We start from the raw sequence: 22,059 nt of genomic DNA, 5'->3' as shown, positions 1-22,059 counted from the left end.
GGCGGCCGTTCGCCATCGATCGCGTGGCTCGCGAACAGAGAGGGGGGAGGAGAGGGAAAGAGAAAAAACGCACGTTTTGGTTCGGCCTTTATTGGTCTCGAGTGGAAGGCGAAGCCTGAAGTCCGGTTTAATTAGGCGATCGAAAACGAGCCGGGGCGAGAAAGATCGACGGGGACGGCACAATAACGAGAGGAGGCCTCGTTAGAACAGTCCGATCGAATCGACCGTTCTATTTCCCGCTGACAAACGACCCTTCTCCTTCTCTCGCCGCTCTGTTCTTCGCGGTTTCGTGTACGCAATTATCGGCCTGTTGCTTCGGGATAGTTGCCTCGCGCATCGCGTTCTTTCCAATCTCGCGTGGGTGGTTGCAACGATCATTGTCGCTCCCCTCCTCTCCGCGCGTATCGATCCCCGGAGCCACGGACTTCGAACTTTCGAGCTTCGAGGTTGGATTATATACTATGGAATGAATGGAATTTTGAAGGAAATTCGTGGAGAAAATCCTCCCGCGTCTGAGTTGGGCATTAACCCGTTGAAAAACTAGTTACAAATTTCGAGTAAAGTTACTTATTCAATAATAATTTATTCGTAGCCATTGTAGCAGATCCGTTTTTCGTATAACCGTTTTGACAATTTATTCGCGATTATTATTACGTCGAACGATAAATTATCGAAGTAATTTTATTCGTGAGTTCGATCATTAAATTTTATCCATCACTGAGTGAAAAGAAGTCTCGCGAAAGGAACGCGGTTCTGATTGGTTAATTTGGAGGAAAATGCTTATTTTTATACGCGTATTTTTATTTCTACCATGGTATTCGTCACGTGTATTAATCCAAAATGGACGATCTTTATTCAGAGTTGGGAATTAATCCGTTGAAAAAGTGACTAGTTAAAAATTTCGAATAAAGTTACTTATTCAATAATAATTTATTCGCAGCCATTATAGCAAATCCGTTTTTCGTATAATCTCGACCGTTTGACAATTATTCGCGATTATGTGGCACGATAATATTATCGAAGTAACTTCAACTACTAAATTTTGCCCACCACTGTCCCACGCGTTCTTTCTTCCACCTCTTTGTACCCCGATCCTTTTCCAAAAATGGCCACCGATCGGTCGACGAAGTACAGGGAACGAAGCGCACAAAGAACCCGGACGTTTCTGTTCTCGAAATCCGATGACAAGACACTCGAGGGGGAGAAAGAGAGAGAGAGAAAAAGAGAGCTTCTGTCGGGCGCAGAATGAAGAATATGCTAATGGGCCGCGTGTCGTCGAGCCAAGTCACGTCGTAAAAGGAAGACCGGGCCCCTTCTCGACGGCCAGTCGCAGAAAACCATGCTCCAATATTTTTTCTTTTTTCATTCTTGGAGACGGGGCACCCAACGCGAGTACCCCCTTCGATCCGCTCCATTGATTATCTCTAACTAAAAATTATTCGCCCTCCGTTGGAAGGAAACAAACGAAAGAAACGATTCTTCGAAGTGGATAAAAATCCATGGATGGAAAAATAGATTGCATTTTACGAGTACGTAGTATAATAAAAGTCGAATCGTTGGGGAACAATAAGGAGGTTGGAATGCGATGAACGAGCGTAATGGATAGTAATTGCAAATATAACACACCGAGGTGTGTTGGCGATTGCTTCATTCCCATTGTATGTTACACCACGATAATTTTATTATACTCGACCTGTTCTCGCCCTTACCTTTCGTTCGCTCGAAACGGAAAGTCGATACGAAAGCGAGAAAAAAGAAGAAAAAATGCATTCACCCCTCGCCAAGTTCGCGTAGAATCGCGTGGAGACGAGAGCAGGTGACAAAGAAATGCTTTCACGTTGCAGCCGTTGGATGCGTGCTCGGCTTGTCTTCCATTTTCGATTGTCTCGCGCGGCTCGGTGTCGCGAACGCCGGCCCACCTCGATCCAATTTGTCCCTTTGGCCTCGACTACGGCTCTGGCTACGGCTTTAGAGCCGAAACTTTTAATTAAAAAGTAACCATCGACCGATGGGGAGGGAGGGACGGCCGGCCTCGAGCAATTTGCGGCGATATATAAAAGTTCCCTTCCTGCCCCCTTTCTACAGTTTCGGAAACAAGATGGAGGCAAAAAGCGAACAACGTCTCCGCGATTCTCCTCTCCTTCGAAGGGAGACGAAATTTTCACGAAGGCCACGGCGATTTAACAGGTTTATCCTTCGATTCCCCCGCCATTTTCGTTGGAAAATTCTTCTCTGACATTCGAAAGAAAATATTCGAGAATTGTTGCGAGTGTCACGGATTCGTGGAGACGGATCGTGCGAACGAGGAGGAGTCGGGCAGTTAAGCAAAATAACGCTTAATTAATTCATTAAAACGAGGCGAGTTCTGGCGGCGACCAACACTCCGGGCTTTTCCAGGCTCTCGTACGGGCAGCGCGGGAATTGCCAGCGCGTGTTTTGAACACGGACAGGGGAGAGGTGGGTCCCGCGGGAGGCAAGAGTCGGAAACGGGGAAGAGGCAGCTATTAAACCCACGGGATAAGTCCTGCCACTTCGCTTCTCCTACGCTCGCTAATTAAATTATTCCGCGCCGCGCAGCTACCTTGGCGGATCCACCATCGTCCAAGGATCTTTGCCGCTTTGTGTACAGGTGATCGCGATACGAGGGTCTCTCAAGGAAAATGGAAGATCGTGCCCTTAAACTGGATATTGTACTTAGCGAGATTAGGATAGCTCTCTCTTGACTTCGTTTCCAACGAAATCTTCTTCGGGCTGTATCAAGCTCTGTACTCTGTACTCTGCTGTAATCGCTAATAATCTGTCGCATCATTTGTTTCCATCGTTACATTGCTGAGGTCCTCAATTGAGGTCACCTCGTCACTCTACACGAACAGCTCGAACGTTTGCCGAGTAACGAGTGGTGTTAAAATTTCTGTTCTAATTCATTCAAATGTCGAAACTGGAAAATGGAAGAATATTGTCTAGTGAATCATATAGCGGACAATAATTTTTGTCCAAATTGTCTCAGCTTTGTATAGAATATTTTAAAGTTTTACGTTCTAAATAATTCTTTTGATAAACTATTTTTGTATTATTTTTATAATAATTCGATAATTTTATTACATGCCTGTGCAATATCTTTCCAAATATCTATGAAGATTCTTCGTAAATAGTCAAATAAGCTACCCGAATGCGGCAGTCAACGTGTTAAATATTAGACGTGCAAATAACTTCCTCCCCCTTTTTTTCTACTTTATTTGATCGAATTCGAATTACTTCTAGTTCGTGATCCACCTGATCACGAAAAGACGTTCTTTCGTCTTTAAGAAGAGTCGCGACGAGCTGTGACAATTATATGACAATTTTGAGCGTCATTTTTGCGTCTGTTCCAGTTTAAGAAATAAAATATTGAAGCTATGGAAACGGTTTGTGCACTGAGAGAGAACATTCTATCTCACGAATCGCGAAAAAATTTGTAGCAAAGATTTAAATCCGGAAATTTTAATTCGGAAGACGAGGACCGTTCGAGTGCATCGAGAAAGTTCGACGAGGAGGCGAATCGAAGGAAACGCTCGACAAAAATCCTATTCAGACGCGAGAAGAATTGGAAAGATCGTGAGGCGCGAGACATCTATCTATCTGATTTACGTATTTAATTAAAATCTCGAATTTGGAAAAAGAAGGGGAAAGAACTTATCCCTTGTCCCTTCGAATTCTACGCTCTTCTATATTTCCAAGGCAACGATTCTATCATCGAGGATTCGCCTTCTGTCCCGTTTCCAAACGCGAGAAGAAGCAGTGTGTTCCGTTTCCGCGTCCTTTTGTATCGCAGCCGCGCCTAGGAGAATACATAACGTAATAAAATTCTCGAATTTGGAAAAAAGAAGGGGAAAGAACTTATCTCTTCTCCCTTCGAATTCTACGCTCTTCTATATTTCCAAGGCAACGATTCTATCATCGAGGATTCGCCTTCTGTCCCGTTTCCAAACGCGAGAAGAAGCGGCGTGTTCCCTTTCCACGTCTTTCTATATCGTTTACGCTTCTAGAAGGATACATAATATAATAAAATCTGGAATTTGGGAAAAAAAAGGGAGAAAGAATTTATTTGCATAATTAATATTAGACTTATTTGTCTAATATATATCAATACGAATCGCATGGAAGGAGGAAGAAATCGAGCAGGTTAATTCTCCGTCCTCGAAGAAGATTGGCAATCGCGAGATCGAAAGAGCGATCGGAGAGAAGAAGCGGAAGACTGGGAGCAGATGGCGCGTGACGGGATTTCCCTTCTGTTTCATCGTCGAGCAGAAGTCTGCTGCTCGAGAATTTGACGGAGACGAAGGTCGAGATATGAGGGATAAGAGAGGAGATGAGGAGGGAAGAGCAATGGAAAATGGAAAGAGTCGTCACCGCGACCAATTGTCGCCAGGCTGGGACGATGGAGCTGGCATTTATCACCTTGAGAGAAGAGAAGCTGGACCGAGGAGGAGGAGGAGGAGGAGGAGGAGGATTGGCTTCCGATTACGCACCACGATCGTCCATCATCATCCTCCTCGAGATCCTATTGCGCCTCTCGCTTCAAATTCTGTCAGCGATTTAATCTTCTTCTTCTTCCTCTTCTTCGTCGTCGTCGAAAATTTTCCACGATCGAGTAATTTTTCAGTAATTTCCTGAGGAACGCGTTTGAAAATCGACGCTTTTTCCGATCGACTTTGATTAAACGAGCGTCGATAACGACGATATATTGATATATTCGATGAGAAATATTAAAGAATAAAATGAGGAGAAGAAACGGTTGAAAGCAACAAAAGTTGGTTAGAGAGGAGGAAATTGTTGCATCGCGGACGTATTCGCTTGGTATTGCGGACGGAATGTTTCCTCCGGTGCTGCATACGAAGCCGCGCTAATTACCAGCACCGTTACCGCGATTACAAGGTGCAAATTGCTTGCGTGGTTACTTTTTTCCTTTTCTTTTTTTTTTTTTTTTCTTCCCTCTCGAGTTTTTTCGTTTATTCGTCCACGGAAATTGCGACGCTATTCATTATTTCCCGTCTCGCTTCCACCCTTTTGCGCGAAATCAGAATCTTTCGGTTTGATAAACCGAGAACTCGTGCTCGGCTCAACTATTATATTTATACGAGAATAATGTAAATTCTTCGTATCGCGCATGCAAAAATATTCATCTCGCGCGTTTTATCTCGAAACATATATATATATATATATATATATATACATACATATATTTCCCTTTACTTTACCCGATGTAAAATCCAACGAGTTGCTGCGTATAATTTTTTCCTGTTTTGCATACGTGTTTTCCTGTTTTCGCGACCCGATCGAAAGATTTTCCCGTGAAATTTTTAACCAAGGAAAGAAAACGATCCATCATCGAAATGGAAGAAGAGAAAACTGGAAGCCTCTTTAAAGAAAGGGGGGAAAGCGATAATTGACTTAGAGGCACAAAAATCAGCTCCCCCCGTCGAAAGGAAGAAGATAAAAGTGCTGCTCGAAAAAGGGGAGGGGAAGAAACGAAAAGTTGAAAGGAGGTTGTGCCATTGGTCGAGAGTAGCAACTCGAGTATCGAGTGAGAAAACAGGAACGAGAGCAAAACAGCGGCGCTTTATGCAGGACAATTAACGTTAACCCGGAGCGATCCTCCGAGCGTCGCTCGTTCGTTCAATCCCCAAGAATTAATCCCAATTCGCGCCTTCCACCCTGTGTGCTCCATTCAAACTCTCACCCCTCTTCTCTCCTCAACGGTGGTATAATTCATTGTACTCGAAACGTCGTCTCGTTTCAATTGTTGCGTCGCGCCTCGCCTCGCCTCGCGTTTTCCAAATTGTTTAGAAACCTGGGGCCGAGTATTTTGCATATTCGAATCCGGCGTCTGGCACGCGCGAAGGGGAGAAAGAGTGCAGCGTGATTACTCAACGGCCGCCCTTTGGATCGCGTCCTCGAGGGCACAATCGAGCGCGTCTTCGAGCGGAAAAAAGGAGAGAAGAGAGAAAGTCTAGCGCGAGAAGAAGGGTCCTTTTTTTTCCTTTTTACGACTAAGCTCACTCTTGTCCAGTTTTTTCTTTTTTTTTAAGGAAACAGGGGAGGATGGGAAGAAGTTTCGTAAGGGATTCGTAGGTAATCAAAAGTAGGGTTTTATTGTAGGAGGGAAGTTTCACGGGGAGAGAATTGATTAGATTAGAGTGCAACTTATACGTTTGTAATTTAAAATTTAAGGCCGGCTGGAAATGTTTAAATGCGAGACTTTTTTTGTCGAAAAAACTTTCTCCAAGAACTTGGTTCTTAGATCTTCAAAAGGGAAGAGATACGACTCAGGAGTTAGTCGTATCTTTTATAATCCACGAAATATACGAAGCGGCCTTGGAAGAAAGTTTTCCAGCGAGATTATGTGTGGTTCGCGCACCTGGAGCTTACAACTTATTTCATGATTTTCCAAGTGAAGGGAGACGCGTATTTTCTCTCCATCAAAATTATTTTCCATCTAAATTTTCGAGATTAATCACTCGTGACGTATCCAAAATTCGCTTTTCTCCATTTTCCACGGTTAAGAGTCGTTAAACCGAGATTAACGCGCGATCGATTCGAAACACGCGTGGAACTCGAACGCTAAAAACGAATACACGTACGTAAGTGTTAATAGGTTGAGATCATTACGACCCGTTCACGACACGTGAACAATAAACTTTTTCTCCGTGAAAACGATCAAAGTTTCTTCTTCTCGCCAGCTCGTTCTTCTTCTCTCCGATCGAGTCTCTCTATTTTTCTTCTTTTTCTTCTTCTTCTTTTTCTCGTACACATTTTGAAGTCGCGATCGCTTTTTCCTCGCGAAGAGACGATACATGGTGAATCTTCTTCCTTTCCTTCTTCTTCCTCCTCTCAATAGTGGTAAACCGCCCAGCCACAAATCTCTTCCATCGCCAATTCTCCGCTTTCTCCAAACGTTGCTTGGCCTTTTTTACAGCCACTCGCTTAATCCATCGCCCTCCCTTTTCCAGAGGATCGCTTCCCGGTGATCTGTGTAAGTCTATCCTTGAAAAATCCACGTGGAATCAATGTTTCGACCGTGTATTTATTTTCTATCCCTCTTTAGATTTACACAGGATTTTCAACTTCTTTAGAGATTGCTGAGAAATAGATATACAGCTTTGGATTGTTGGATGGAGAATTATTTCGGTTTGTAATTTGGATTTGTATAAGGATCGTAAGAATATATATATCACGAGATATAAAGTTTAAAAGTTTTCCAAGCGAGTTATTTTAACAGTTAATTAATTATATTTGGTTAATTTTAATTGTTTAAATTATTTCGATGGCGCGATCTATTCGTAATTTGGGAATTTGGGAGAGTTAATCACGGTGGTGATTTCGCTTCTGTCATTATGCGACAGAATGATTAATGCTCTATTTCGATAGATTAGATATCGAAGAGGACGTTAACGAGGATTCGAATATTGATTTAGAAACTGTACGATATTTGTTCTTGCAATGAAAGGTGAATCATGAAATACGATATCGATTATCGGATGTTTGAAGAACAGTTTGACGCTTGTACTTTCAATATTAATTTCTATTCATCATTCAGCCGAAAGATTTCAAAGAACCTTTTTAAGCAACGAACCTTTAAAACCGGAAACTTCGATTTCAAATTTCAAATATCAATCAATAAGAATTGGAAAAGAAATCATGATCGAAGAAATGGGAGAGAATATTTTCAATTCAATGTCTCCTCTATTTCACCGCTTGTCGATGCTTCCTCGAATCGTACCCACTTTCACTCGTGCCTCTCTTTCAATCGCGCTTTCCACGATCGAGCCACGAGGAAACGAGGAGAGCGCAGGTTCGAGTGGTCCACGTTAGTTTCACGAGTATTATATGGCGGAGCGTCCGATTACGCGAGTCAACGATTGCCTCGAACCACGCTCCAATCGCGATTCCCGTGGAGAAACAGCTTACTTCCGTGGATCGTGTTCGTTTTATAAATCGTGGAAAACTATATACGCGTTCGTTAAAGAGAAAATATGGCGAGATAATCTCGCGTCGACACCGCTGCCGGATAAATAACTCGCCGACTCGGGTTTCCGGGGAGAATTGCAATCGATAAGCGTTTCTGTCAGAAGTCGTTCATTCGAAATTTAATCAAAATCAACTTCGTATTTACCATTAATCGATAAATATTTTGCTAAATAAAAAGAGAAAGTAGATTGTAACGGAGTCACATAGTACTCCTCAAGGAGACAGAACAGAAGCCAGTAAACAATGGTTGTCCTTTTCCTGGCCATTATCCATCATTTCCAGATCCTTGGTGGCGAAACCGCAACTGCGCGGTAACCGTACGTTCAGGTGCGATTGAAAAAGGAACGATCCACGGCACCGAAGCTCGCGCTTTACTACAGCGGTCGTCCGAACGCCACGGCCATGTAAAACCTGTTACATAAGCCGATACACCGCAACCACCGTGGTTTCTTGGGGCCACACCTCGGCACGAGCGAACAGATCTAACACCACGATGGATCGTAACGGTCGATCACGATCGGTGGTTGCTCTTGCGGAGGATGGACCGGTTTCCTGGTCACAGAACACGACGATCGCGTTTCTTTTAAATGAAACGAATTGAACCGATTCGATCCGGGTGTCGATCGGTTAATTATCTTTATACGATTGTTGCTGGAATGTTGACGGAGATTGAAGTGTTGTTGTGATTGTTGTCGTGGTACGAAAAGTGAGATAATGATTAAAGTACGTTCGAGAAATATCGAGATCGAAGAAAATTAAGGATAAAAGTATATCGATATGATTTATTAATAAAGATTATTGATTTCGAGGGAATAGGAAAAGATTTATCGTGACTCGTATTATCGCCTTCTTACACGCGTGTAGATACGATCTCTCTAATCATTTAGCTTTCTCGGTGTATCGAAAACTCGTTCTTGACAGAACTATCATCAAGCACCCTTTTCTATCTATAGCCTCTAACACGATAGTTCCCTTTTCATAGCGAAAGGTTTGGGCGTCCGAGCCGTAAAAGACGAAAAAAAAAAGAAGCGTACAATTACTTTCTCCTGTGGTCGTCGTTGATTTTTCGACTGGCACCATCCCATCGAGTTTGGTGGATCTAGCGACGGTATCGATGCCGATGGCAAGGTTAGAATGAACCAGTTGGTCGTTGCGCATGCGCGTGCGCGTCTCCCCTAGCTTCCCCCACCGTGGCTCGCGTGTAGCCGGTTGGTAGGTAGTAGACCGGTCTCGTGTCTACGAACCGACAGTTGCGTCTCTGTACGCGTTTGTGCGTGTCGTCGCGACGCCGCCGACCAGTGCGTCGCCAACCGGCGTCACGGCGTATCTCGCCGTCCATCGGTGTATCGCGCGTGTACCTCCTTTTTCTCTCCCTTTTGCAAAGAAGCAATTTCCAAGTGCGTTCATTCGTCGTGCAGTGAGTTTCGTTTCGTCGTGAGATCGGTTCTGTTGTGGTGGGTCACGTGGTGGCGGTGGACATCGGAAGTGAAAGTCGAGAGAAGTCTATCGCGGCGCGGTATCGATCGAAGGCATCTTTCAGGAGAGGAAAAGCGAATCGGTGAGAGAGATAGAGGAGAATAAAATAAAAAAGAGGGATGATCACGCGACACCAGTGACGTCACTTTTACGTGATTGCCGATCGAGAGGAGGCAATGGTCTCGCGACAACGTCGCGAATCTGTCGATAAGAGTGATCGAGTACTCAAGCAGAGTTCTTGGTAAGGATGACTGAAAAGTGTCAACGGTCGTTTCACCGTAAATACGTAGAGACACCAGAAAAATCAAATTTCTTTTATCCTACTTTTCGTCTTTGGAGCTTCTGCTCGAGGCTTCCGTTTGTGTATACCGTTTGTGTCCTTGAGGAAAAACCCAACGAAATTGAACGAGTGGCATCGCGTGTATATTCGTGTTTTATTGTGGACAATTATAATTTGTCCAACGAATCCGTTGAATTCCGTGGACGGAGAAAGTCGCGGACGAAGGAAGTAATTAGAAGAACGTTCGATGATACGCAACATCGTGTTTCTATCTCTTGTTTTGTGTTGATAAGACGATTTCCGTGTCACGTCGTTGCTTATCGCCATTGCTCGTAGAATACGGTGAATCTTTTCCTTCTCTATTTTCCCGTACTTACGTTTACGATAAAAATAGCAATTAACGATAACGCGAATACTAACGTGAAATCCAATCTTTAATTAATCGTTGAATAATTTAAAAAAAATATATCTATTCTTTACATTTTACCGTACAATATACATTGAACGTTATATACTTTTTAAGATTTTTAAATGGAATTTATATTTAACCCTTTATTGATTTTTTATTTTACTCTTCGCACTATCCGGTGACAGACTTAGATATAAAATAAATATATACGTCGTTGCAACAAATAATTTTTGTACAAATATTAAAATATACGACGATAGAAATTACGAATACACGTTTATTCGCATAAAACGTTTTAAACAACTCTTTCAATAAATTCAGCGACACTATTTTTGACAATTTTTTTGACAACTCGCTCGAATTATTTTGAAGAAAAATATCTTTCGATGAACTGAAAAAGGTGTCGATTGCAGTTATCCGATTCCGCGATCAGGCTTTATCGCATGATAATCTTCCGGCTAGTGACACTGTCACAGTTCTGATAACGGACCGCTTGTTAACCGTGTGTCACGGATGCCTTATCGGACGCCTCATCGTGAAGGAAGGAGGATCCCCCCGTGCAAAGGTAGCTCGTTCTTTGATCAAACGAAACGTGGATATCGCGTCGAGTACTCGTCAAATGAGATTCGAAACGTTGGATTTTGATTAAAGTGAATCCCGATGTGACAGAAATTGGACTCTGTCCAACTTTCGACTATCTTTGACCGATCTGTTTCTTTCTCGTGGAGCAAGATTGAACGTGAGGAAAACATGGACGGATTACAGGGATAGCAGAGATATTAGAATTTATCAACTGTATCTCCTCGTTGAATCACAATTATTTATTTGTTCCCTCGGAAGAAAGACGGTTTGATCTAGCGATTATAAATGGAGAAACGTCGAAACACGAGAAAATAAAAAGATTCGAATATCCTCGAGTACTTTCTTGCCGGAAATGCAATGAAAATCCTCCTCGTCTTCGAAACAATAGAAACGTATGCTCGTAAATCTACTCCGCACAACAACGAATCATTTAAAAGAAGAATTATCAAAGACCTTCATCAAGGAATTCTATCGATTTGGAAAGAAGTGCTATACATCACGACCGATAAGGGATCTCTGTCTGCTCCATTCTCCTTCGTCCCATCTTAGAATAATTCTCTAACCACTCCCCAACAGGAACTTCCTGAAAATTCGTCTTCTTCTGCTCGCGATTTTTAAGAGAGATTTCGTTTCGTATTATTTCGTTTCTTTTGAAAATTGAAATTTTTTTTTACACGATCAAGGATTGTAAATTTCGTTCCTGCTGTGTAACTCTCCTGTTTCAGTGATTGATGATGTCGCTTATCATCCCCAACAGGAACTTCCTGAAAATTCGTCTCCTTCTGCTCGCGATTTTTAAGAGAGAGAGAGATTTCGTTTCTTTTGAAAATTGAGATTTTTTTTTACACGGTCAAGGATTGTAAATTTCGTTCCTGCTGTGTAACTCTCCTGTTTCAGTGATTGATGACGTCGCGAGCGTCACTTATCAGTGTGATAACGATAAGTAGAGGCAGTGGACGTGGTCGTCGTGGGTGGTGCGGCCGCAGCAGTTCTTCCATGCCAGCCTCCGGGATCAATGCTCGTGGCCGATTTGATTCGACATTCCCGGGTTGCTTAATAAACTCTGTTTTATTCGCTGTTTTTCGCGCGATAAAATACTTTGCATCCGTTCCGCTAAATACTTTATTAATTCGGTGCAACTGCTTCGCTTCCTCTCTCGCCGAGTATATTTCTTCTTCTGTCAAGCTAAATAATAAAAAAGTAAGAAGAATCGAGTTTGTGGAATCGTGCTGGGGAGGGAGGGAGGGAGGAAAAAAGCAGAAGGGAATTTTTGTGTGTATCATTAGTTTCATCCATAGAAGTCTTCGACTTAGTTCCGAGGATGGATTATCATTATTATTATTATTATTATCATCGTAAAATAATTGGAGAGGAAATTGATTTTTTGCGATGAAAGAAGAAAGTTTAATCGAAAAATTGTTGGATTCTTGGAATTGCGTAAACTATAAAAGTGTATTCTCGCGTGTTTGAGATTATATATATATATGTATATCTTTAAACGCATTAACCAAAGAAGATGAAGCAAGTTCTTTTGTGGCAAATTATTTTTGGCCGTGAATTGGATCGTCGCTTGTTTCGAGATATGGTTTCGACGTTGTGACGAATTATGCTAAAAAAATTGTTGAATAGAATAAGGAGGTGAGTTTGAATTGTCCAAGAGTTGTCTCGATAAAGATCGAGATTTAACGAAAATTCTTACGTTATTGAATTTAAAAAAAAAAAAGAAGAAGAAGAAGAAAAGAAAAGAAACGTGGCGATAAGGGATTACCAATTTCTGAGAGATATATATTAATCACGCGAATATTCGATATAATAAGGTTATAGGTGTTATCTTTTAATTTTGCGTCGATAGTAATTTTGTTTTGCGTTCAATAGAATCAATATTGAAAAGATAATTGGTAAATTGATAACACGAGCACTATTACTAATAATAATAATCAATAACAATAATAATAATAAGGAGATAAAATTGTGATAAAATTATCTATTGGCATATTTTAGATCTCTATATTTTTCTAAATACTCGTGTTATGACATATTCGCATATTAGCAAGTTGAGTCATCATCGTCACCGACAATGACGTGGCACAAATTTTCTCCCTTTTTCTTTTTTTTTCTTCCTTCCTTTTATATATATATTTTCGTCCCGCACAATTTCTCGATAAAACTCGCGAAGGTAGCTTTGCTAGCTCCTCTGTTTCACGCAGCTTCTCCATCGAATGAATCAGTTCTAGCGAAACGACTCGTGCAGTCGCTCGCGCATTTCCATTGATCGGCACGTTCTGCTCGATAAAGAATACGGGAAAATACAATGGGATTCCATTGCGAGAATACTCGATCGAAAAAAAGAAGGGAAAAAAGAAAAAAGAAAAAGGAAAACGTTAAAAAATTATTATAGAGAGAGAATCGGTTACTCGGTCGATGCTACGCCGCGAAACGATATTTTCCATCGATTTTTTAACGAAAGAGAAAAACGAAAAAAATATTTGACCGAAAAGTTTGCATCAAAGTTTCTTTCTGATTGAATTAGCTTTTGAATTCTCGTATATAACTCGCGTTTATATTTTTATGTATTTTATTGGTAAATCGTTTAAAAAAAAAAAAAAAGAAAAGAAAAGAAAAACGCGATTGCAAATTAACTTTCGACCAAGGAGATTGGCTCTGCGATCAGACAGATCAGAAACGTGACGAGAAACTCTGTTCGTGAGATCTGGTCGAGATCTAAGAGAGAGAGGGGGAGAGAGATGGAAGAGAGAAGGTAGCTTATCGAATTACTTTCTCTAGATAAGTCGATTTTTCTTTTCTTCGATATCACGCAGCACGTGAATGAATCGTTTTATTTATTTATTTTTTTTAGAAAAGTCATACTTACGCTCGAACTCTCACTTTCAATCCGTTTCGCAAATTTCATATATTCGCCACACATCCTAGTTGTAATATCTAAAAATAATCGTCCAACCTAGATCCACTTTTACCACATCGCGCAAACTTCTATTAAGGACAACAAACGAACAACAGAAATTTTGCAAAAATAAATGGAAAGCGGATATTTCGTAAAAAAAAAAAAAAAATAATAAATAAAAATAAAAATAAAATCGTGGACGCGATCGATATCTCTTCTTCGTCTGGAGCCCGTCTAGTTTCCTCCGATTCGGCGTCACGGATGACGAATCGTCACGAATCGTCTCGGGCGGACGATTTCTCAATCGTCGTTTTATTTTAAAAACTGGCAAAACGATGCCGGCCGACTCTCGAGATTTCGTAGGTTGAACGAACGTGTAGCGAGATACGGAACGATTTTACGAAAATAAATGGAAAGCAGATATTTCGTAAAAAAAAAAAAAAATAATAAATAAAAATAAAATCGTGGACGCGATCGATACGAATCGTGACGATGACGAATCGTCACGAATCGTCTCGGGCGGACGATTTCTCAATCGTCGTTTTATTTTAAAAACTGGCAAAACGATGCCGGCCGACTCTCGAGATTTCGTAGGTTGAACGAACGTTTAGCGAGATACGATTTTACAAAAATAAATGGAAAGCGGATATTTCGTAAAAAAAAAAAAATAATAAATAAAAATAAAAATAAAATCGTGGATCGATACCTCTTCGTCTGGAGCCCGTCTAGTTTCCTCCGATTCGGCGTCACGGATGACGAATCGTCACGAATCGTCTCGTTTCGTCTCGGGCGGACGATTTCTCAATCGTCGTTTTATTTTAAAAACTGGCAAAACTGCCGGTCGACTCTCGAGATTTCGTAGGTTGAATGAACGTGTAGCGAGATACGGAACGATTTGTCTTCGTTACCGATACGAGACGCGTCTTCTTTATTTATGATTCTTCACTGAAACGAATTACTTACTACTCTCCCTCTTTAATTCATCTTCGTTTTTCCTCTCTTTTTTCTTTGATCCCTACTTGCTGCACGTGCTCGTTGACGTTTCTATCGTGGTGGAGAATTCGATTCAATTGAATAAAATTCCTCGCGAGGAATGGAAACAACATTTCTCTCTCTCTCTCTTAAAAATTTCATTCGCTTCGCTTTAATAATAATTCGCGGTATCCAACCAACGATCTCTCTTGACCGCGCTTGATATGGAAATCGGCTTTGCAACGGCATGCATACCCAGGATGGAAATTAGCTCCGAAACGAATCACCGCGAATCGCGTGTTCAAAATACCCTTTGTGTTCCGTTTAGTGTTTGCTGACAGTTTACAAGTAGGGGATTTCCGCCCCTAAATCCACAGTTTCGCGTTCATTTCCGCACGGGAATCGGAGTCGCGGGATCCGTCCACTGTCGTATTTAATATTAATGCCGAGTACGTGGCCGAGCAGTCGAGTAATTCGCTCGCTCGCTCGATCGATCGTAATTAAACCATGGACGTGACACGTTGTTTCTGATCCGGCTGTTGAAACCGCAGCTGTTAAAAGGTTGTCACGCCTCCCCTTCGTTCGCCCGCCTCTCTTCGTCAACGTTCGCGTGTCCGTGATTAATTCTTTTTACTTTTCTTTTTTTTTCTTTTTTTTTTTATCTTACCATACGGAAGAGAATTTCCAAGAGAATATTCAACCTTCGATTCGAAATTTTGACCAAGTTTTTTTTTCTTTTTCTCTTTTGTATAATTCGTAAAAAAAATATGAAACTTTTAAGAAATCCCTCCGAAACGGTATCTCGTTTGAATAAAAGGGGAAGAGAGGTTGTTTAACCTGCTGCATCCCTAATTCAATTCGCTCTCGAGAGACCAAGGTCCTTCACTTATTTCGAGCGGAGTACGGTCGAGAGTGGCGTGAGCGTTCACTGCACGCCATTATGACGAACCCTCGTCTTTTCATTTCAGCGTCCTTTTTTTTTTTTTTATTCTTCTTCCCCTCCCTTCCTCCCTTTCCGCGAAGAATCGCTCGTACTATACGCACGCGGCCTCCGTTTATTGCAAAGCAATAATATATAATTCCTATCGCGATATCCTTTCTTCCCCTCCCCCCTCCCTCCCTCGGAGGTTCGAGTTGCAATAACGAGAGGAAGAAAGTCTGGAAGGAATGCGGGAGGGGGGAGGGGGGAAAAAAAACGTGATAACGAGCGTGAAATCTCGGGGCGAATTTCGCGACGATCGATGACCCTCGACAGTTGGCGGCTTTCCTCTCTCGCTTTCTCGTCACATCGAGCCATTTTTCGTCGGTCCAATATCGAAGGCGTTCCTCGAATCGCGTGCAGCCCTCCCCTTTCTTTCCTCCTGCCCATTTTTTCTCGATATCGATACTCGCAATAACGCAGTAGCGTGTTGGCCCAGCTTTCCTTTACGTTTCTTCCAAAGTATCTCAAGAGTATAGAGAAATATATCATATCCTTCTTTCGTATCCAAGGATCACGAAAAATTTATTTATCAGAAAAATTAGTTGGGAAAGAATCGATACACTATTCTATCGTCTATGTATATATATATATATATATAACAAGATCGTTAAACTCACCTGTACTCATCGTATGTTCTTTAGCTATCACCTTTCTCCGTATTTCCGTCGTAATAAATTGTTTATTTAGAACACCAGACATATTCTTATATAGTAGAAGTAGATACATAGATTTGAGTGGAAGTGCATTAGAAAGTAGCCTAGAAAAGTAGAATAGAGATAGTATAAAGTTCATTAATTTACGCTTACGTAATCCTTCGTATAATCGAATTTTAGCAAAAAGAAACAAAAAAAAAAAATATCAACGCTAAGGTCGAATTCCCCGAGGATAAACCGGTTCGAATCAAATGGAATTTCCTCGAGATTTAAAGAAACTCGAAAGAGAAAAGTTTCGAAAAGTTTTGGTACGCAGATCACTCGAAATCGAGCTTCCTTCTCAGGCAGATCGCGTAAAAAAGGTACGACCAAGGACGAAATTATTCTGCCCAGAGAGAGACAGAGAGAGAGAGAAAGAGAGAGAAAGAGAAGGTGGACACGAGCGACGAAAGGCAAGAAAAAAAGTGAAGCGTAGCGGAGCGAAGAGAAGGGAGGAGGAGAATCGTTGGATGGTGTGAGATGTTCGTTGGTATACGTGAACTATATCGCGCGACGATCGACGGGAAAGAGAAGCGCGACAATGTTGCCACCGATTTTGAACAACATTAACAGCGACATACTGACGCTGTACACGAACCCTGGAAGCGGAAGAAGCGTGGCAACTCGGCCCACAAGAGGCCGTTACGCGGAGATCGGCGTGAAGAGGTAACTTTTCGCATGAAAGATCAGTGTCCGTAATGAGAACGTGAATCGCGGGAGGACGATTTTAAAAATACGAATAGGAAAAAGGGATAAATAATTTTTCCATTGTATTCATTTGCATGGCTTTTGTATATGGTAGATAATGATTCTCTTTTCTTTCTTTCTTTCTTCTTTTTCTTGTAGCGATTCGTTCATTATTTCGTCCTATAATCAGTAGCAAACTTATCCTTTCTTTAATAGCGTTCTTTAATTATATTTGCACGATTTATTCGATTCTTCTCCGATAAGAAAATGATGGTGGTGATGGTGATGATGATTTGTCGAGGGACGATGAACGCTTTAAGAAAAAAAAAAAAAAAAGGAAAATCTGATTATTAGACACGTTGCAGAGGCACGAAACCGTGCGTTAATTATCAATCGATGGCCATTGCACTCGGATCCCGCTCGTTGCAGTTGCCATTCGTGCCACCTGCGTTTATTGATCCCGCCGCGCGGCGACCATCCGCCCGATAGAGGGAACGCGGAAATGGAAATTTTCGAGTGATGCTGCGTCGCGATTCAACCGCGTTCCCTCGTGCCGTATACGCACGAGTTTTCCCTCATTCTCGTATCTATTTAAAAAAAAAAAAAAGGAATATTCCGCGCTCTTCTCCACCTATTATGCTATTTATTATTATTATTATTATTATTATTATTATTATTATTATTATTATTATTATTATTATTCGCGAGCGAAGAATCTGTCTATACGACCTGCCTCGCGTGTCTCGCGGGAAAATCGATTTTAATCAGCGGTTAATATGAAATATGATAGGAAAGTGGCCGAGCCGCGAGAAGCCCTTCGGTTTATTCTTATGTAAGCCTCTTATCCGTAATCCGCTTCGACTCCCCGCGAATAGAAGAGAATCATTTATCTCGTTCTTTTTTTCTTTTCTTTTTTTTTTTTTTTTTTCTCGACGAAGGCCACTCTATAGGAGGAGGATCCTGACCCGGTTATAATGGGGTTCCTCCCAATGGACCCCAATTACCGTGCTATTCCGGCCCATTAAAAAAAATAAAATTCGACCCTCGTCTTTTTTCTTTTTTTCTCTCGTGTATAAATACACGAGGAAATCGGAGGGAAGATTTTTTTTTTCTCTCTCTCTTTCTAGTTTTTAACGAGATTCTTCCTTGTGCTCGGCACAAGATCGAAATTGTATCCTCGGCCTTGTAAGTAAAACAAACAAATAAATAAATAATTCAAGGTGATGAGATGTGAATACGGGGAGAAGGTTTGGAAAAAGAATTAGAGGCGAAACGATACGATAGAGGAGATGATTAAAAGCGGTAGAATTTCCGGGTAAGTCGGAGGCCGGGCACAAACAGAAGCGTTTTCATAGCTGTTTGGTCGCTGTTGCTCGATGAATCATGTGAATCGTGTACACGTATGTGTGTGGACGTGGCACGGAAATTGCGACGAGGTCGATGTTTCCTCCCCCCCTCCCGCGAAACTGGCGATATCATTGCTCGCCATTCCGTTTTAATCGCGTTTCGTTAATCTAAATTTTTAATCGAATTATGCACCAGATGCGTTCGTTCAAACAAGGATTATCTTCACCGGGAGATAAGGGTTATTTATCAGACGATTGAAACGTCGATATTACGCGTTCGTCCACAACTTATCCTACGTCTGCCTACGATCGTATTCCTTTTCTTTTTTTCTTTTGAAATAGAAATAACATCAGTCGAGATGGGATAAACAGAAGAGAAAAGTAGGCAAGGAGGAAAGGATTATCTGAGAAATTCTTGATTGAAATTGTTCTGAATCGTGCGAATGGAAGAACGTGGGGGAAAATAAATGGAAATTTAAAGCGAAATAGGAGAGGATGCAATGCCCGGCCGGTGCATTCCGGGCGAAAAGTAAATCCGTTCGCGAGCGAAAGGGGTTTGTTGGCGGGCGAAGGAAGAGGCGGGAAGGGCGGTAAGTGGAATTTAACCGAGGCCTTTTCACCCATTTCGAGCGTCTTTGATGCGCGAACGGGGCCTCGTTTTCTCGCGTTTTACCTGCCTTTCCACTCGGAAAAAAACTCGCGCCGTTTCGAGGAGCAGCCGATCGTGAACGGGCAACGACGCGGCCGTTAATTAATCGAGCTACTCGAACAGGGTCTTCTCCCCTGCCTCGCTTTCACGACCAAGATCCACCAACTCGAAGGAAAGGGGTGACTTTCAAATCTTTCGGCAAATTCGAATCGAGAAATTGGATTTAGAATCCGGTTAAAGAGAATCCTTTACGAACTGCGAGATGAGAGGAGGAGGTGTCGAAATAACGATCGAGGAACATTTGTTTCCGTTCCCATAGCGATTCGAACGATAGAAGGTGACTGGACGAAATTATTTTTTTCCGGTTTTGAACTTAAACATGAGAGGAGATTTAATTTTTAACCAGAAAATAATAAATGGCTTTTTTTTGTAATTTATTATTTCGTTAAAAAGAAACATGATAAAAATATATGACTAGATATATAAAGAGAAAATTAACGTTTAATTAAATAATCAATATATATATATATTTGAACTTTTAAGTAATAAATCTACGTGATGTAGCGAGTAATTAAGTTAGAAAGCGCTTGAAATTTGATAAACGTATAATAAACCGGACCTTGAGAATTGGAAATAGTATTCTAAAGATACAGATGTTGAAAGAAAAATGCTCTATTAAAAAAAGAAGTTATGAACAGATATGGGCCTAAACAGTGATAATTTAACAAAATAACGAAAAAACAATGAAGCAGAATATTATAAAGTGAAAAAAAGTAAGAAAACGATCGCTCAAACATTGAAGAAAGGAATAAAAAAATTGCCAACTAAAGTTAATTAAATATTATCATTGTTTACATAAAATATATATATCATGATATAAGATAGCTTAAAATTAATCCATAAATATCATAAATGGCTAGATTAAAGAATCCATCACATGGCGAGCGTTGGACTTTGCCTTATATATATATCATAAATGTAAACGTATGTTAAAATTAATTTTAACATAGGTTTGCAAAGTTTTGCGAATCAAATATGGCAGTAAAAAGAAAATCATCGACAAATCATTATATATAATTACATAATTAACTTTTTTGATAAATTTACAGCATATTTCTCAACCATTGAAATATGACCGATGCCTATATACATATATACATAAAATCGTTTATACATTCGCATCGAAACAATTATTTTTTATATTATATTCGAAAATGAATTTTCAATATCGATACATTCGAATCACTTTAGATTGGAAACGGCAAAATTCGATGGATCCGAATAGATCCGCACGTAGACGATTTCCATTCTGTTTTCGAGGAAATCTCGCACTCGCGTGCACGGTAACAATAAACAATGGCGGACCGATCGAGGGGTTGCCATTAACGCCACTCGCGACCCCATCGAATCGGGACGAAAAGGGGTGGAAAACGACTCGTACACTCGTCCTAATGCGACCCTCGTCGAGGTGCACCGCGTGTGAACTTTTGTCAATGCACCGCGCGTATTTTTCTCTCTCTCTCTCTTCGATCTTAATTTCTCTCCTCCAGCTTAGAAAATTAGTCGTCGATGGAATTTTTGCCGGGGAAGAGGAAAGAGGAAGCAAACCGCGGTTCCTCGACGAAGCGTGTCGGGAAAGGAGAGGGCCGACCTCATCGCGCCGAGTAAATCGAGGAAACCACGCGAAACACGATACGCCACTTTCGGTCTAACGTTACTCGCTCGAGAGACGTAAACGGGAGGATCGTCTGATCCAACGGCGACGATACATCGCCTCGACTTTCCCTTTCGTTTTCCACGATCGCTGGGAAACCGTGACGTGAGAAAACTTTGTTGGAATACGATTTTCTTGAATAAAAAGAAACGTCAGTACAGTTGAGAGTCGGTTGAAGATATTCGTTTATAAAGGAAATGTAATTAACATCGAAGAAAATATCGGAGAAAAAGGCAGAGCGTGCCCCAGGTCATTCGTAGGCTTTGGAACCCTAGCGCGAAACACGAGAGTCGAGGGTTGGTTTATGACACGAGAGAGTACGACGGGCTTTCGAGCGAAAGTTTTTAGCGATAAACCAGATGCCCCGAGATTTCTCCTTTTCAATAGCGGCAGATGCGTGTTACGAGTGCTTTCTTTCCGAGGATTCTGAACGTCCTTCGATCGGCTTTCCGAAAAAATCAGAAGAAGGGAAAAGAAATCGAAACTCTAACTCTGAACGGCGCGTTAACTCGAAAGAGATTTAAAAAGTTGTATTTAAAGTTCAAAACTCTATTCAAGTACACGCACTTCAAAAAGTTTTGTAAAAGACAGGCGCGATTCGTTCGATCAAATCAATGCGTTTTATTTATCGTTTCCAATCAACGAAAAGAATTATTATTAAGGCGGAAATTATGATAAATTTTTGTGATAAGTTAAACCTGATCGATTCGATCGGGTTAATCGAGAAATCGATAACCGAACTGTCCGTTAGATGGTAAACTCGTTTTTCCACGGGAAGCGAGTTGTTAAGTCATGCGACGAGAGATAATAATTATCGAACGAAAATGAGATTATCGTTGGAAACTGGTCACAGACGAGAGATCACCCTCCCTCCCGTTTACGAATATTTCATTCTCTCCGCGCTCGTTCCCCCCTCCATAATCCGCCTACGATCGTTCGAGCTCGATAACGTCGAATGCGTAAAAAAAGCTCTCGTTTAAATCTCCTCTCGTAATAAATCCATCGCGAAACGTATATAAATAATAATAGCGATCGAGGAGGACGGAGGCAGGAAGGACAGGAATCGATTCGTTCCCTCTCTTTCTATCGAGCAAAAGGAGATACAGGGGAACACGGTTTCGCCATTTTCGCGATCGATATCGACCGCGAAGCTTCCTTTGAATCCTCCACGCTCCGGGCCAACTACCAAGGACCACCGGCCATTATGGGCGGGTTCGATAACGGGTCAAGTACAAAGCCCGCGTTTGCGAGTCGGTTCAATCGTTTAATTTCAAAGTGATCCGGATCGCCGATCCCGTCCTTACGGGAGAACAAAGAGGTGGCTGGAATGGCCGGGGGCTCGATTAAGAGCCCCTCACCCC

At 41.5% G+C, this 22,059-nt stretch overlaps 1 protein-coding gene and 1 long non-coding RNA gene across 9 annotated transcripts in view; both read left to right on the top strand.

Moving 5' to 3' along the window:
* The window catches only part of LOC102676826 (protein sprint), a 92,348-nt gene that overhangs the window by 33,168 nt on the left and 37,121 nt on the right, over positions 1-22,059 (top strand). The window contains exon 1 of one of the 8 annotated variants that reach the window (XM_006616863.2): positions 9,573-9,724. The exons of 3 other annotated variants lie outside the window; for them this stretch is intronic. In XM_006616863.2, the coding sequence (XP_006616926.1) occupies positions 9,660-9,724 (65 nt within the window). In that variant the 5' untranslated portion in view covers positions 9,573-9,659. Of the gene's footprint in view, positions 1-9,572; positions 9,725-12,345; positions 12,393-16,717; positions 16,969-22,059 lie in introns of those variants that run through there. 4 more of the 8 variants (XM_006616867.2, XM_031511023.1, XM_031511022.1 and 1 more) reach the window with 4 other exon arrangements.
* LOC116185787 lies at positions 3,436-4,059 on the top strand. The gene is made up of 3 exons (XR_004150695.1): positions 3,436-3,779; positions 3,825-3,985; positions 4,029-4,059. It is a non-coding gene; the product is annotated as an uncharacterized LOC116185787 (long non-coding RNA).

The sequence above is a fragment of the Apis dorsata genome, unplaced genomic scaffold (genome assembly GCF_000469605.1).
Source record: "Apis dorsata unplaced genomic scaffold, Apis dorsata 1.3 scaffold_280, whole genome shotgun sequence".
NCBI classification, from domain to species: domain Eukaryota; kingdom Metazoa; phylum Arthropoda; class Insecta; order Hymenoptera; family Apidae; genus Apis; species Apis dorsata.
Note: the sequence above shows the minus strand (reverse complement) of the source record. Positions and strands in the feature narration are given on the sequence as shown.